This window comes from Olea europaea, chromosome 20 (assembly GCF_002742605.1).
Source record: "Olea europaea var. sylvestris chromosome 20, O_europaea_v1, whole genome shotgun sequence".
Lineage (NCBI taxonomy): Eukaryota > Viridiplantae > Streptophyta > Magnoliopsida > Lamiales > Oleaceae > Olea > Olea europaea.
In genome coordinates this window covers 14039267-14053705 of record NC_036256.1, presented here as the reverse complement: position 1 = coordinate 14053705, position 14439 = coordinate 14039267, and the positions used below count along the sequence as shown (strand labels likewise).

Genomic DNA, 14439 nt, shown 5'->3' with positions numbered 1-14439 from the left:
CCCCCCCTTTCTACTGCTTAAAAGTGTTGGGCTCGTACAAAAATATTGTCCATCTTATGGCTGAAGCAAATGAAGCGACTTTGTGTCAAAGCTATTAATGAAATTGGTGAAAAAGTCCATGAGAAACTCATTTGGCCAGTGTTTGCCATGTAGATCTTCCACTATATCGCATTTGAATGCTTTCAATATTTTGTCGTGGGTTGCTGTAAATTGTATTGGTCATTCCTTGATTTCTTGATAAGATGGTTCTCTTTGTATTTATGCAGTCTGCTACAACTAGTTTTTCTTTTTACCAACCCCTATTCAATATTCAGTTTTGCATACCTGAAAACTGAATATTGAGCTCCCGTTTGGCCCCCATTTTTGGTAATGAAAATGGGAGGAATAGTGCTTTATTTAATGGGAATCAAACAGGGGCTGAATATGGCTTGGTAATATGAAAAAATAGTTGTTTATTGGGGCTTTTGTCTTAATTGAGCCTCACTGAAATTGTGGGAAACATTAATAACGGGGTCAGTGATCGATTTAGTTTTCAATTAGGAAAGTTAATATGGAGTAAATTGACTAGTTACTGTATAGAGCTTGGATTAATGTATGAAATAAGAAATGAAGTAGATATGGTTCTTTCAATTGGTGCATTATATGTATTTTAATAAATTTTGGTGCCACATTATGTATATTGAATATTAGCTGTTCTTTTATATGTAAGCTAACAATATTGACCTACTTCTCATCCCTGTGCACCTGCTCGAGTGCCCCATCCTTGTCAGCAACTCCATCCAAAATTAACCTCCTCTCTCACCACAGCAACGTTCACATACACGTACAAATACACACACACACATTCCTAGCTGACCAAAATCCTTTAAATGTTGATATTAATTTACTGTTGGTAGTGGTTAGGAATTTTCATTTTTTTTTTTTGGGTGAATAAAAATGATTTTTCTGTATCTCATTCTAAATTTCCTTTTGGCTATAACATCTCATTTTTATTCTACTAATTCATTTTTGTAAAAAATGTTTGCAGGCTTCAACTTGGCAAGCAAAGTCGGGTGCACAAGAAGCAGCTGCAGAGCCAAACAACATACTCTTTATACAAAATTTACCATACGAGACAACCTGTATGATGTTGGAAGTTCTTTTCAAACAATACCCTGGCTTTAGAGAAGTTCGAATGATCGAAGCAAAGCCAGGCATCGCCTTCGTAGAATTTGAAGATGATATGCAGTCGTCAGTAGCCATGCAGGCACTTCAAGGCTTCAAAATCACTCCCCAGAATCCCATGGCCATTACCTATGCCAAAAAGTGAGCAACCTACTTTGTCGGCCTAGTGCTGCATTTCTGTTCTGCTTATCGCGATGAGGAACTGTTAACCCTCGAGACTTGGAATTTTGTGTTAAGTAGATTTATGATGGTAGAAGTGGATCCTTGTCTGGTTTCATACGTACTTTTGAACATCTACATGATAGTATCTGCTTTATTGCATATGCGGGGAAGTAGACTGAGCTGTACATCTACTATGAGCAGATTGAAGCTTGCTTGCTTTGTTATTTCTGGTGAATGTTCACTTTCTAGAAGCACATTTCATTATCTACCATACAAATAATATGCATGTAATTGTTTGCTGCCCGTTCATTAAAATCACAAGGCATGTTTGACTTGCTGACGGGACAACATATGAATATTAATGTTGTCCAGGACAGTCCTATTTCGCCTTGTTAAATATGTCTAAAAGTTTAAGGATGTTGGTGCCACCAGTGTACTGGTCAAAACCATCTTTTGTTTTTACTGTTGGTGTTCTTGCTCGATGTTGGCATGTTCATCAGATGTGTTTTGTACGCCTTAAATCTCAAGAAACATTTACAATAAGATCGTGTATGGAATATTAAAATAACGGTTGGCCCTATTGCATTTCATTTTGATGAAATTAAATTAAAGTTCTCTCTCCTAATATAATTACACGATCTTCAATAAAATAATATTACATATACTACAATTAAAAAAGAAAAGAAAAACTATTCCACCATTATAATCACCAAGTCAAGTTTAACATGTAATTTTCTTTTATGATTTAAATTGATTGAAGTTTTGCTTGGATTAGAATGATATCTTTAATTTTCATGTTTGATAATGTTACATTGATGGAATTATTACTTGAACTGATTCAATCTTCCAAACTTTGAACTCTTATTATTATTATTATTACCACAATTTTCATTTGTTACACCACATTATTATTATTATTATTATTATTATTATTATTATTATTATTATTTCAAATAAAAAATAAAAAGAAATAAATCACTTTTTTTTAATTATTTATTTGAAATTTATTTGTATTTTTTGAAAAATTTGGGAGCATAATTGCGATTTGTTCTTTATTTTCTTTTTCTTTATTTTTGTTTATTTTAAGAGGTGTGTATACTTGTCGTTTTATAACTTTTAATTGAGAAAATGAATGAAAATAATGATTTTCGCAATTAAATGTAAATATAAGGTTGAAAATATCAAAAAATGAAAGGTAATCACGTTTTGCACAATAATATTGAAACGTATGGACATTTTGTGCTAATTACATTTTTAATAATTTATTTGAACTTATTCGCACTTTTTAAAAACTTTGAGAGTATGATTGCAATTTATTATTTAATTCTTTTTTAATTTTTTTGTTTTATTTGAATTGGAAGGTAGGTGTAAAACAACTTTCTTTAAAGAACTCAGCAGGAGAAGAGGTGTCTTCTCACAAAAGGGTATTTGTCATTTTACATGAAAAATTGGATGAAAAAATAGGGATGAAGATGTCAAAAAATAAAATATATGGACGATTTCCATAATATAATTGAAAAGTAAGACATTTTGTACTTATTACCCAACCAATAATCTATAACATTTTCCTAGATATTTTTGCTTCCACTGTAAAATGCTTAATGGAGACTCCCACACTGAAGCCCCCCAACCCGCTGCTGAGCAATATTCTGGTGCGCCTCCCCTCCTTCGGTGCTCTTGTTCACCTTGCTTGCTTGGCTTACAAGTTACATCATCACAGTCAACGGCCGATCTTGTGAATCCCTTGACTTCTAACATTCCACTAAAGCCTTGTGCTACACGTGACACGTCGGGTACACGTACCTCACACAAGGGGGCCCACACTTTTTTTTTATTGGGTGTGGGCTCCTCCCTCATATGAGAGGCTTGTATACCGACATGCGGATGTACAAATAGCAAAATTCTAAATCCCAACATCAACTGCCTCCGCAAACATTACCGTCGTTCCTTCCTTCTACCTCGAAACCTACTATTCCTCCATTTTCCTAAACCTAATTGCCCAAGGCTTTCCATCACTAAATTCGAAGTCTCTCTGCATTGGGGTGTTACAGGAGAAGAAATCATTGCATTAAAGGAGCATTTAATTGTTTTTTTTTTTTATGAAAAATATTTTCCTATTTTTGATCACATATTCATAATTTTCTTAAAAACAAGGAAAATATTTTCTTTAAAGAGAGCAGGTTTCTATTTTTCAGGTAATTCCCTCTCTCATCTACCTCATCCCTCTCTCATTTGTTCACCAATAAAAAAATTGACAAATATAGTATTTTCTAGGTTAAAAATTAAATCAATCAAATACATTTAATCGACAATTTCTATGCAAATAAGTTCATTGCTTAGAATTTATTTTCCTTACATGTAAATTCTATACTTACAATCAAATACATTCTAAAAGAAATCGAAGTGTTTAATTCCGTTGGAATTTCGTTGAAGAAATCGTCTCGAATGTTTATACGATTCAAGAATTAGACATTTGGTATCGTGTTTTCAAGTACTGCTGGACTGGATCAGCCGACGAAGTTGGAGGAGTTCACTTTGGAAGTTTACAAAACCCTAAATGCCTGCATGGGAGTTTTTTCAGCAGCTTTGACCTATTTTGGGTAGCACCATTTATGAGAGGTTAAGAAAATCGGTGCTTGCTACTTTTTTTTACCACAAATTTTGTATGATTATGTAATTTTGACCAGTTCTCTCAACCCACCAAATCAACGAGTTTTGATTGTTTCTCATATTTTCTATAAAATAATTATTTCCAATCAACATATTTCCTTCAAAACTAACTTGTAAATAAAAATATTTATAAGTAAAAAAAAAATTTTTAATTAAAAAATTACTTATAAGTACAAAATAATAACACTACGATTGAGACAAAAATTCATTTACAAAACATAAAAAAAATTACTTATAAGTAGAAAAATTCACTTCAAATTATTTAAAATTTTAAAATTACTTATAAATAAACAAAATATTAGCTTAAAATTTTTAAGTAATTATTTAACTTTATTTAAAATTTTAAGTTAAATATTAACTTACATGCCAAAAAAAAAAAAATTATCTATAAATAAAATATCGATTATTAGTGAAAAAATTTCAAATAAGAAATTATAAACTAAAATTTTATGAACATATATGTAATTTTTTCTTCTTTTCAAGGACATTTAGAATCGGTGGATAATAAATCCCTAATTATAAGTTAGACAATTTTGAAAATCACTATTAAAACCACTTAGAATCAATCTGCCCTTAAACGCTCAAAATCAATATTTTAAAAAAGGTTCATAATGGGTGTGTCGAAACTCCCAAGCAAGCCCCTAAAACATGGCGGTTTCTTTGTTGTTCATACTGAATCATCCAACAATACGTACATTTTCGCCTCTTCGCTTCAACTATTCAATGCTTATACATTGATTATATCGAGCGAAGTTGATGGTTTTGATTCATCATCTCCATCTATTCATGAAGTCATCTTCCAAAAAGAAAAAGTGGTTTTCAGAGTCAATGAAAATGAACTGTTCTTGAATGGTGATTCTGTGAGTAAATGCTCTGTTCTAAGCTATAAGCATGAATTGAAAAATAAAAAATAAAAAATGCAGAGCCATTAATTAGAGAACAGCCATTGAAACCTTGAATTACGTTCAAAAGGAATATAAACAATGTGAAATATCCGCCTGTATGCTTTAAGAATCAGTGTAAGTATGTGGCCACTGGAGCCAAGAATTATGGTTTGAGCATTGGGGGTCGGTTTTAAAAAGGGAATCCAAAACGGGATAAGCCTTTTGAAATTTACGCGATTGAGGCCAATAGTACTTCCCATGATGAGTATATATGCAAGACTTTGTTACTTGTAAAATCTTTTTTACTCTTTTGTTGACAGCTGATGAGAAGTGACATGTATTTTGATCATTAATTTATCTGTCAACAGAGATGTAAACATTTTCTGTAAAGTGGTTCGAGAAAGGGTTACCCTTTTGCCTTTGGTTGTGTTTCATGCACATAATGATTTACATACAGATGATGTGATGATATATGATTGAGTCGGAATTTCTTCAACCAAATAATAATAAAAAAAATTATCCAATCTCTTTTCAACACCTCATCTGTATGTAAACCATTATATACAAGTAATATTATTCTTTTTCCTTGGAACTTGCTACATGTAAGGGGCAAAGGGAGTGTATAGGGCACTTTTGCCCTATATAAATATCATAACTCTTTTGCCTTGTGAACATTGGATAAGGAACAAAACATTGTTTTTTGAGAAAAATCGAGAGGCTAGGATGAGGAATGAGTTCAAAGTACGGAAAGAATCAAGCTGTTCTGTCCTATCCTCGAGTAATTTTGAGTGTGTGAATAATAAGATTCAGGGATTCAATTTCGCAGTGTTGTGAAAGAGGGGGATAACGTGGTGGTGAAGATGGACGTGGAAGGGACAGAGTTCCACTTGGTTCCAAGATTGGTTGAGACAGGAGCTCTTTGTTTGATCAATGGGATGTTTCTTGAATTCCATTACAAGTGATGGCAGAGATGTTGCCGGGAAAAGAGGAGTCCCAAGTATCAAAACACACATGTTCAATGCTTGGAATTGTTTTCGCGTGTCAGAGAGAACGGAGTTCCTGTGCACCAGTGGTGGTGAAGGTAACACACGTTCTTGGAAGTATTCATCTTTTTCAGTCGATAGGATTTGTCACTCTTCGACGCCACTAATAGTACATACTCCATTAGATGCTGGTATTATGTCTTCTGAAACTATTATTCGTCAGTGATTGCATACGAACATTATGTCAAATGCTAAATTGTATTCTCGCAATGGAAAAATCCTTCAATTGGAAAAGAAACCCCTTTCTTGAAAACAAACAAGCCGTAACAATTGAAATCAGACCAGTGCCTTTGAGGTTCTATAGATGAACAATGCTTTGAGTGTCTAGTGTGCATCCCATATGGAAATAAACTAACAAAAACTTCTGATGCCGAAAGAATGCTATAAAACAACACCCCATTATCCCAAACCATCCAACAAATGCAGCCTCTAGTGGGAATAGAAATTACGAAGACAATGGACAGACCTTCACATGATAATACAAGAAAAACCGGCAAAAACACAAAACATGTTGCCTCAAAATAAATACTTCAAATATACACATGGTACCTTCGGTTGCCATCAATGGTCCAGGTTTCTCAGTTTTGGAAGAGAAAGGCCAAGAGGAGGGAAAGGAGAACCTATCCAAAACAGAGAAAGAGCGACCATGGTTTGAGTAGGTGGGGACGATATAGCAGCTATTAGAACACAAGATTAAAAAACATGCAATGAAGTTAAATTCAACATGGCGCAAGGGAAAAATTAAGCTCCATGGTGCAAAGTAAATCATCAGTTACCTGATTTCTTATTTCTTCAGCAATTAAAAAATAAGGAAATCTACAGGCATCAACGAAAAAATGATCTACACTGATCAGAGAATTGCCAATAACATTTCAAACTTAAAAAAAGGAAAAAAAAAAATTACTTCTTCAGTGAGAATAATATTACTTACTTTTAAGGAAATCTACAGGCATCAACAAAAAATTGATCTACATTGATCACAGAATGGCCAATAACATTTCAAATTTAATAAAAAAAAGGAAAAAAAATTTTCTTTTTCAGTGAGAAAATTCAATAGACCAGAATCCGAATCTTTTGAATAAGAAGAGAAAAAAAGAGTTCAACAATTGGTAAGTAGCTGTTGAAGATGTGAAACCCTCTTAAATAAATGGCAGAATAATAAATCAGAAATGCTAAAAAGCACCAAAAAAGGAAGGAAAAAGAATTAAAATCTAAAACACATTTTCTATTGTGATGTTTATTATGAAACTTCTCTCCTTTTTTTGCTAATTCTACATAAATCAAACAAGAAGGGAAGAAAATAATAAGATCCGAATATACAGTTTCTACTATGCATTCTCTTTGGCATATCTACTAGTCTCCTCCACAACCTTAGCCCACTCATTTCCAATCCTCTCTGTATATGCCACCTGTAATGTGATATTACAAACAAAATACATCAGGGATAAAGAGTACGGACATGATATGTTGATTAGATTTTTTAAATTCTTCATTTATGTAGTATAAATTTAATTTAATACTTGTTATTAATTTTTTTTATTGAAATCTTTTGAATATGAGTACATATTTATTATTTAATAATATATTCGAGTTGAAATATTTAATATTACTCATAAAGAAAGGAAAATGACCATGCTAGCATGTTCGAGGAGTGTTGATATTCGTTATGTGACCGACTAGTGTCAGACACGAACATCGTCCGCCTTAGTCGAAGTATCTGTGCAACACAGACTATCGACCATCACAATCATAGCACATAAACCACCATCATTACAGCAAAACAACTCAGCTACCATGAGACACACCCTCGCAAATCACTTACCCAAGTGAGGTATTGTAACACAAGGGGCTGGGAATATTGATGAGATAACCGGGCTTGTAACCTAAGTACATGAAAAAGTGATTAACTTCGGGAGGTTTTTGGGGCTTGACTTTATGACGGTGCAAAGCATCGAGATTAAAGTGGTGCATTTAAGATTAATAGGGGGTTGAAATATAATAGAAGATCCTTGACAAGAAATCAATGATATTTCGATGATTTATTATTATTGTTCATATAAATATATTGGGAACTATGTGTTAATCGCCAGTCTCAAGCCCGGGCTGGATAAAGGAAGCCACATAATACTTATAGCATATTTGGGAAGTATTTATATACGGTATTATAAATAGATAAAAAATAGTGGTAGATAAACAATGGCTTGAATTCTTATAAATTTGAGCCAAACATAGACTTAGTCACATGTTTTGACATGAACCTTTTTAGACATTTAGATGGAAGAAAAAGCTATATTGAAGAAAGAGATATCCATAAGGTTTCATGGATATCAGAATATCACACGAAAAAGAAAATATAGAAAGACATAGCCTTCAATATTCATCTCCAGACTCGTCAAGATTGGATATGTTAACAAAGTTATCATCATCACTGCATCACAGAGATTGAAAATGGTTCTTTATGTTCGTCTCCCTTATCTTCTCAAGTTTTTTAGTGTAATAAAATTGACAATCCTAAATTGACTGGAGCATCGTGAGCATAGAATGTCATAATTCAAGAAGATGAAGAATCGTGCGCAAGTGAAACTGACATGACATTGAACCTTTTTACTTTCAGTACCACAGGGAGGAGAACAGCATAAATCTCAGCTTTTCAATATTATATTGCTATGCTAAGTTAGGGATGTTAAAAGGGCCGAGCCAGCTTGAAAACCCCAGATCTCAGCTCGGTCCACCAGGCGAGCCCCAGCAAAGCACGGGCCAGCAAACTTTAAGGAAAGCTGGTTCGGCTCACCACAACAGTTCGCCCATTGGTGGGGCAAGCCGAGCAAGCTCGCAAGCCGTTCGCCCCACTTTTCTTTCAATTCAATATTTTTTGGTTTCCCTGTTTGGCAATGAAGTTCAAAATTTTGTAAAACGTAATCTTGAAAAAATCAATACTAATTCAATTTTTTTGGTTTCCCAATTTGCAAGGAATTGGTAAACATCCTCATCGGGTTCATAAATCCAAGTAAACCATTAGAAATGTTATAGAAGATAGAGGGAAAAGGCAAATATCAAGAAGTGGGAATTAGAAGATTAATTGCAAATAATGGAGCAATTACAAGATTAATTGTGTAGAGAGTGGTATATTAGGATAGAGATTTTAGATAACTCATAACTGTGAAAAAAATCGTTTCAGAAACACCCCTACTTACACACGAAAAATTTAAAATCAAAATTAAAATTTGAAATTTTGAACCAATGGCAGCCTGAATTCAATTTGATGGCAGGTGCCATCAAATCATGGCAGCCATAGCTGGCTCGCCTAACTTTGGCTTCCCGCCTGCGAGAGGCAAATGGTAACTCGGCTCGCCCCATTTCCCATCCCATGATAAGTTGAGGTCACAATCTCTATCATGATTAAATAATAGGTCTAGCAGCTGCACATGTTAGCAATATGCTTTAAAGAGGAAAAGTACCTGATTAGTAACAAATCCTTTCAACATGTTAACAAAGTCAGCCTGCCTTTCACTATCTAGCCTTTTCATTTCACTCCTATTATTACCCTGCAATCACACAATTAACCCATCAGTTAATTTTTTTACATCAACATGAATTAGTTTGCTTAACATAAACAAGAGAAAAAACTGAAGAGCGCATCAATAGCAAAAACATTGATTGACAGTATTTTTATCCATGTTCTAAATATGCAAGGAACAATATGAAGTATAAAGGCTGAAGGAGGAAGAGAAGTGGGAAGAATTTCAAGTGCATCTTCGTACCTTTTCCTCCATGTCAACTCAACCTAATGCTCCCCGTGGTGCAAAAACAAAAGAAACAAGCAGATAGATCTAATAAATTTTCAGAGTAATTTCACAGGAACACACATTGCTAAAAAAGACTACACGTCAAAACCTGCCAGATGATAAAGAATGAGAAACTAGTAGTGACAAGAAGGATGATAAAGGACTCAAATATGTCGGTGATTCTCTTAAATATCGCATTAGTAGTGACGATATAAGAAATTCCTAAATTGTTTGATTAATATTTAATACATAAATAATTTGAGAAATTATTATTTGTTACTTTATACAGACCTGTTTCAATTTTGTTTGGAAGTTAGACTTTTAATTTTGTTAATCTGTTTTATTATGCCTATGTTCGGCCCCATTTTTTCAAAATTCATTTTCAACCACACATTCTTTCATAAAATAATTTTATACGTGATTGAAAACCTTTTCTTCTTTTTTAATCACATATTCTCCAAAAAAATCACTATTCTAAAATACATTGTCTTACCAAAATGGGGCTCAAACAGGTTCTATAGACTTTTTAAGATGATTTATGGTTTATTATGAACATTATTTCATTTTTATATTCTTTTAGAGGCTTACACGTCACCTCATGAGGTAAAATGGCTCAGTACCCAATTAAACCTTTTTAATATTGGGAACACATTTTGCATCCCAACGTAGCACTCCTTGTTGATTCTTATCGTAAAAACCAAAATTCTTTAACAAATCATTTCCTTTATTTTAAAGCAGCATAATTAAGTTCTATAGCTGGTTGGACATTTAAAGTGTTGCTTTCATGTGGATATATGACCATTAGATAAGCACTTAAGAACTATGTCTTACCTATTCAAAGAATTCATACTAACTAGTATTTATAAAATGACAACACTGAAGATAGAAAAACTAGTAACAATAATAGACTAATTGATGATTGGATCACCGGGAGGTGAAACAAGTCTTCTAGCTAATTCCATGTGATTAAGACGTAAAAGTAAATGTTATCTTGAGCAGAATTTGGTAATTGCTAAAGCATTGAGTTCCTGAAATGCAATGTTCTCAATTATGACCAAGAAGAAACGGAATAGTTATTCAGTGTTTAAGATACTTGAGAAAGATATAGATGAACATGAGGTAAAATGGTACCAAATAGCATTCCAAAAAGAAAATGAAACGTAGAAAGAATCTAATTCAAATGAAATTTACAAAGAATCTAATTCAAGTTTCTGTCAGCTATAGTCTGGTATTTCATACCTTGATTTGTTCATAATCTCTGATTGCACGCCTTTTATCATCCTCTGTGACCCTAATGGATTCTTTTAGCTCTTCTAATTTGTGAATCCTAGAGTTGTCACCACCAAAATTTTTGGATGACATCGTTTCGTGTTTTGCAGCTCTTGAATGCAAGGAAGACAGTTCTGTTGTAAGAGTTTGTATTGTCGACAAAGCACTCGAACGATCAGAGAATGCACTGTGTACAGATAAAATCAACCCCATATATTCATGCAATGTATCCTGAAATACACAAACTGATCTGTTAGCATGTTTGAGAAAGGAGCATTTTAATCCTAAGATATAAAAGCCAAAGTTTTGAAGATTATTGCCAGAATCTAGAAATAAGTTTTAACACTTACAAAATAAAGATTTCATTAAACGTACGAGTAACTACAATCCCTCCTCTTTTTTTCTTCTCGAGCAAAACAATTTGCTACAATATAGAAACAAATTATAACTTCCGTACTAATGACAGACATTACATAAACATATTAACCACTGTGATCCCCGTATTTGGTTATTTGTGGAGTGAAAAAATGAGTACACAATAACACTCCTTTGGAAGATTAATATTATGGTTGAAGGATTCAGAGAAGAAATCATCACTTTTATAAACAAACCATGTGAAGACAAGCCAATTTAATATGGGAGAAAGAGCCAGTATATTATTTGACAAACAACCAATGGTTTAGGTGGGGATGGAATCTGTGACATCTGAGTCCCAGGGACTGGCTCAACCTTCACTAAGTTAGCCCTAACTGGAAGTTTGATAAACTAACAGTTCAACTTTTCACACCATAATGACCCACAACAATAATGTAGCACTTACCAAATGCTTCACGGTCTGTGCATTTAATGCTCGATACAATCTGCTTGCTTTAACAGCTGCAGTTGCAACAATTTTCATGTCAGCAGCCCTCACTCTTTGAGTATTCAATATGGCATGGTCATTCTCAAACTTTGTCAACTTAATAAATGCTAGCCCCAATTCTCCCATTGTATCCCCCATATCTTCCTGTGCTTTAACCAGTGATTCCGCCTAACAGTTTAAAAGAACAATTTAGGTTACAAGTGTACACAATACAAAATTTAAGGCAGAATTCAAAGTCGAATTTTATCAGCAGATCAGCTATGCATAACATTTGTCATGTTCAGAATGCATGTATGTGTAAATAACCATATAAGACATGCATAACAGTTGTATTAGAACTAGTGGCAAGAATGTTGAGGAAACCTGTTTAGAAGCATTAGTAAGTTGCTGCTCGAGATAATGCAACTTCTCTTTCTTTTCCAAGAGCTCTTTATCCTCCTCCTCCACAGGAGGCCTTGACCTACCCCAATCATGCACAACTGATTGCTTCAACTCCTTGAACAGGCTCAGCAAATCCCTCCTGCCCTTGGCTGGCTCCACCGCATCCTGCGACTCAATTACACTCCTCGATTCCCCCAGCAACTGCTTTGGCAGCGCCATCATCCCGTCAAGAACGTTCGATGCCACATCAGTTCTTGCCGATGAAGGCATTCTCCCCTCCACTGTTAGAAACTCCTTCAACTCGTTGCTTTTCTTAATCACAGGGTGCATCGCAAGCCTCCTCAAGTACTTCTCCAACGCAACTCTCCTCTGCTCGACAAACTCCTGCTTTTGCATCACCTGACTCTCCATTACACTTTTATCAGGCCGTATAGGAACAAAATACCCTTTATAGCCTTCACTCAAGCGATCTGCAAGCATAATGACATCCCTAAACCGCCTTCGAACTCTAAAATCCGACCCTCGATACTCGTGAATATTCGTATTCGTGGTGATCAAATAAGTAACGTAACTGTTACCACCCGGAACAAAAGAGTTAGAAGATTCAACCTCTTTTTTGGGATCAGAAACCGTGATTCTTAAATACTCCGAGCCTTCCAGCTGGGACCTCGGAGACACCCTCAATTTTCCGTGTACATCATCGCTCCCACCGTCTCCGTCGGAGGAGACAGTGGGACTATCCTCAAGGGGGCTGATAATGACATCAGCGTAGGAGGGGGATTCGGGGAAGGGATCGTGAGAGGGAAATAACAGCGGATCGGACGAGGCGGGGTTGGTGGCAATGGACGGCGGAGTCAACAGAGGGTGCTCGGAGGAGGAGGACAGTGTGGTCATTGCACTGCAGTAATTGGAATATGATTTGGAGGTCGAAACGTCGTCATTGCTGCCATCGTCTTCGTTGAGAATTGGGATTTCCATCTGTTCTCTGCTTGATTCTTGGATGTGATTGTTCTCAGAACCCATCATTTTCTTTCCAATAATTTTTCGTATTTATTTTTGATTACTGAATCAATCAGAAATGGATCAAAATTAGCAAAAAAAGGAATTATCAATGCTTCATAATTATAGAAATCAGTAAAAGAAACGGTAAAATATGAAGTTAAATCTAGGGTTTATGTTCAGAATGAAAGATGAGTGGAAAATTAGTTGAGAAATATTTTCCTTAATAATTACTTTCTATATGGAGGAAAAGAATTTCCATCTCAAAAAAAATTTCAACATTTTGATCAAACCTTTATTAGGAAAAAAGAAGAATAGTTTATGCAAGTTTGTTCACACTTCTCATAATCTCATCTACTTGATAGGATCAAATAATATGTTGATTGTGTCGACTCATTCTATTTACCTGATCGTTTGAAATAAAAGTCATGATATAGTACTTAAATTTGTATTTTCGTAATATTTAATCATATTTTATTTATTGAAAAAAAAAAAAAAACTCAAACACCATATACATGAACTTAATGTCAACAAAATTAAAAGTTTCGTAAAGGAGCAAATGGTCAAAAATATTCGTCTTCACTAAATTATGCATGAAAATATTCAATTGAATCATTAACCTTATTTTGTCGCAATTACGTATATTAACTTTACTATTTGTCACAATTAAATTGCTATGTACATTACTTGATTTGAGGAGTTACATGTTTCATTGGCTATCGAACTTTACATCATGTCACGGCTTACTCGTTAAACTTTCAAAATTGTCCCATTAACCATCGAACTTTACTTCGTTATTGTTCATTACTCACCGGTTGAAATCTGTTGGTAGACGTTGTAACGTGACAGACAAAAAGTTGAGCTGGCCGGTTAATTGTCTCCAAATGTTAAATGTTCTCCAACTCAGTGCCAAATCTACTTGCCATACACACATTTTTGAATATTTAACCCTTGAAATTAAAACCCCCCAAATCCCTTGAAATCTAGAAATTCCCCAAATTAATTTCCATTAGTGATTAGTGACAAATTGCACTCGGTGAGTAAGGACACTAACGGACTGAAGTTTAGTAGCTAATGGGATAATTTTGGAAGTTCGATGAGTAAACCGTGATATGGTGTAAAGTTTGGTGACCAATGAAACATTTAACCTTGGTTTAAGCAATGGAGATAATAATGTTAGCAAGAAATAAGGTTGAAAAAAACACATATCAGCAAAAATC

General features: G+C 34.3%; 2 protein-coding genes across 5 annotated transcripts in view; one reads left to right on the top strand and one right to left on the bottom strand.

Moving 5' to 3' along the window:
• Nucleotides 1-1606, top strand: part of LOC111369725 (U2 small nuclear ribonucleoprotein B'') — a 9985-nt gene extending 8379 nt beyond the window's left edge. For both annotated transcript variants that reach the window (XM_022991359.1, XM_022991358.1), the window contains exon 5: nucleotides 1028-1606. In XM_022991359.1, coding sequence (XP_022847127.1) covers nucleotides 1028-1309 — 282 coding nt within the window. In that variant the 3' untranslated portion in view covers nucleotides 1310-1606. The remainder of the gene's footprint in view (nucleotides 1-1027) is intronic.
• Nucleotides 1607-6169: 4563 nt separating this feature from the next.
• Nucleotides 6170-13486, bottom strand: LOC111369724 (sorting nexin 2B-like). Of its 3 annotated transcripts, XR_002698236.1 has the most exons (7): nucleotides 12203-13486; nucleotides 11798-12007; nucleotides 10948-11208; nucleotides 9382-9468; nucleotides 7244-7332; nucleotides 6473-6543; nucleotides 6170-6304 (listed from the first exon to the last, which is right to left on the bottom strand). XR_002698236.1 is itself a non-coding variant. In XM_022991357.1 (6 exons), the coding sequence occupies exons 1-5, from the start codon at nucleotides 13244-13246 to the stop codon at nucleotides 7252-7254; spliced, it is 1683 nt and encodes a 560-aa protein (XP_022847125.1). In that variant the 5' UTR covers nucleotides 13247-13486; the 3' UTR covers nucleotides 6170-6543; nucleotides 7244-7251. The 3 variants fall into 3 exon arrangements, 2 of the variants coding, with proteins under 2 accessions (XP_022847125.1, XP_022847124.1); XM_022991357.1 differs by having other exon boundaries at nucleotides 6170-6543; XM_022991356.1 differs by having other exon boundaries at nucleotides 6170-7332; nucleotides 12203-13485.
• Nucleotides 13487-14439: the final 953 nt, after the last annotated feature.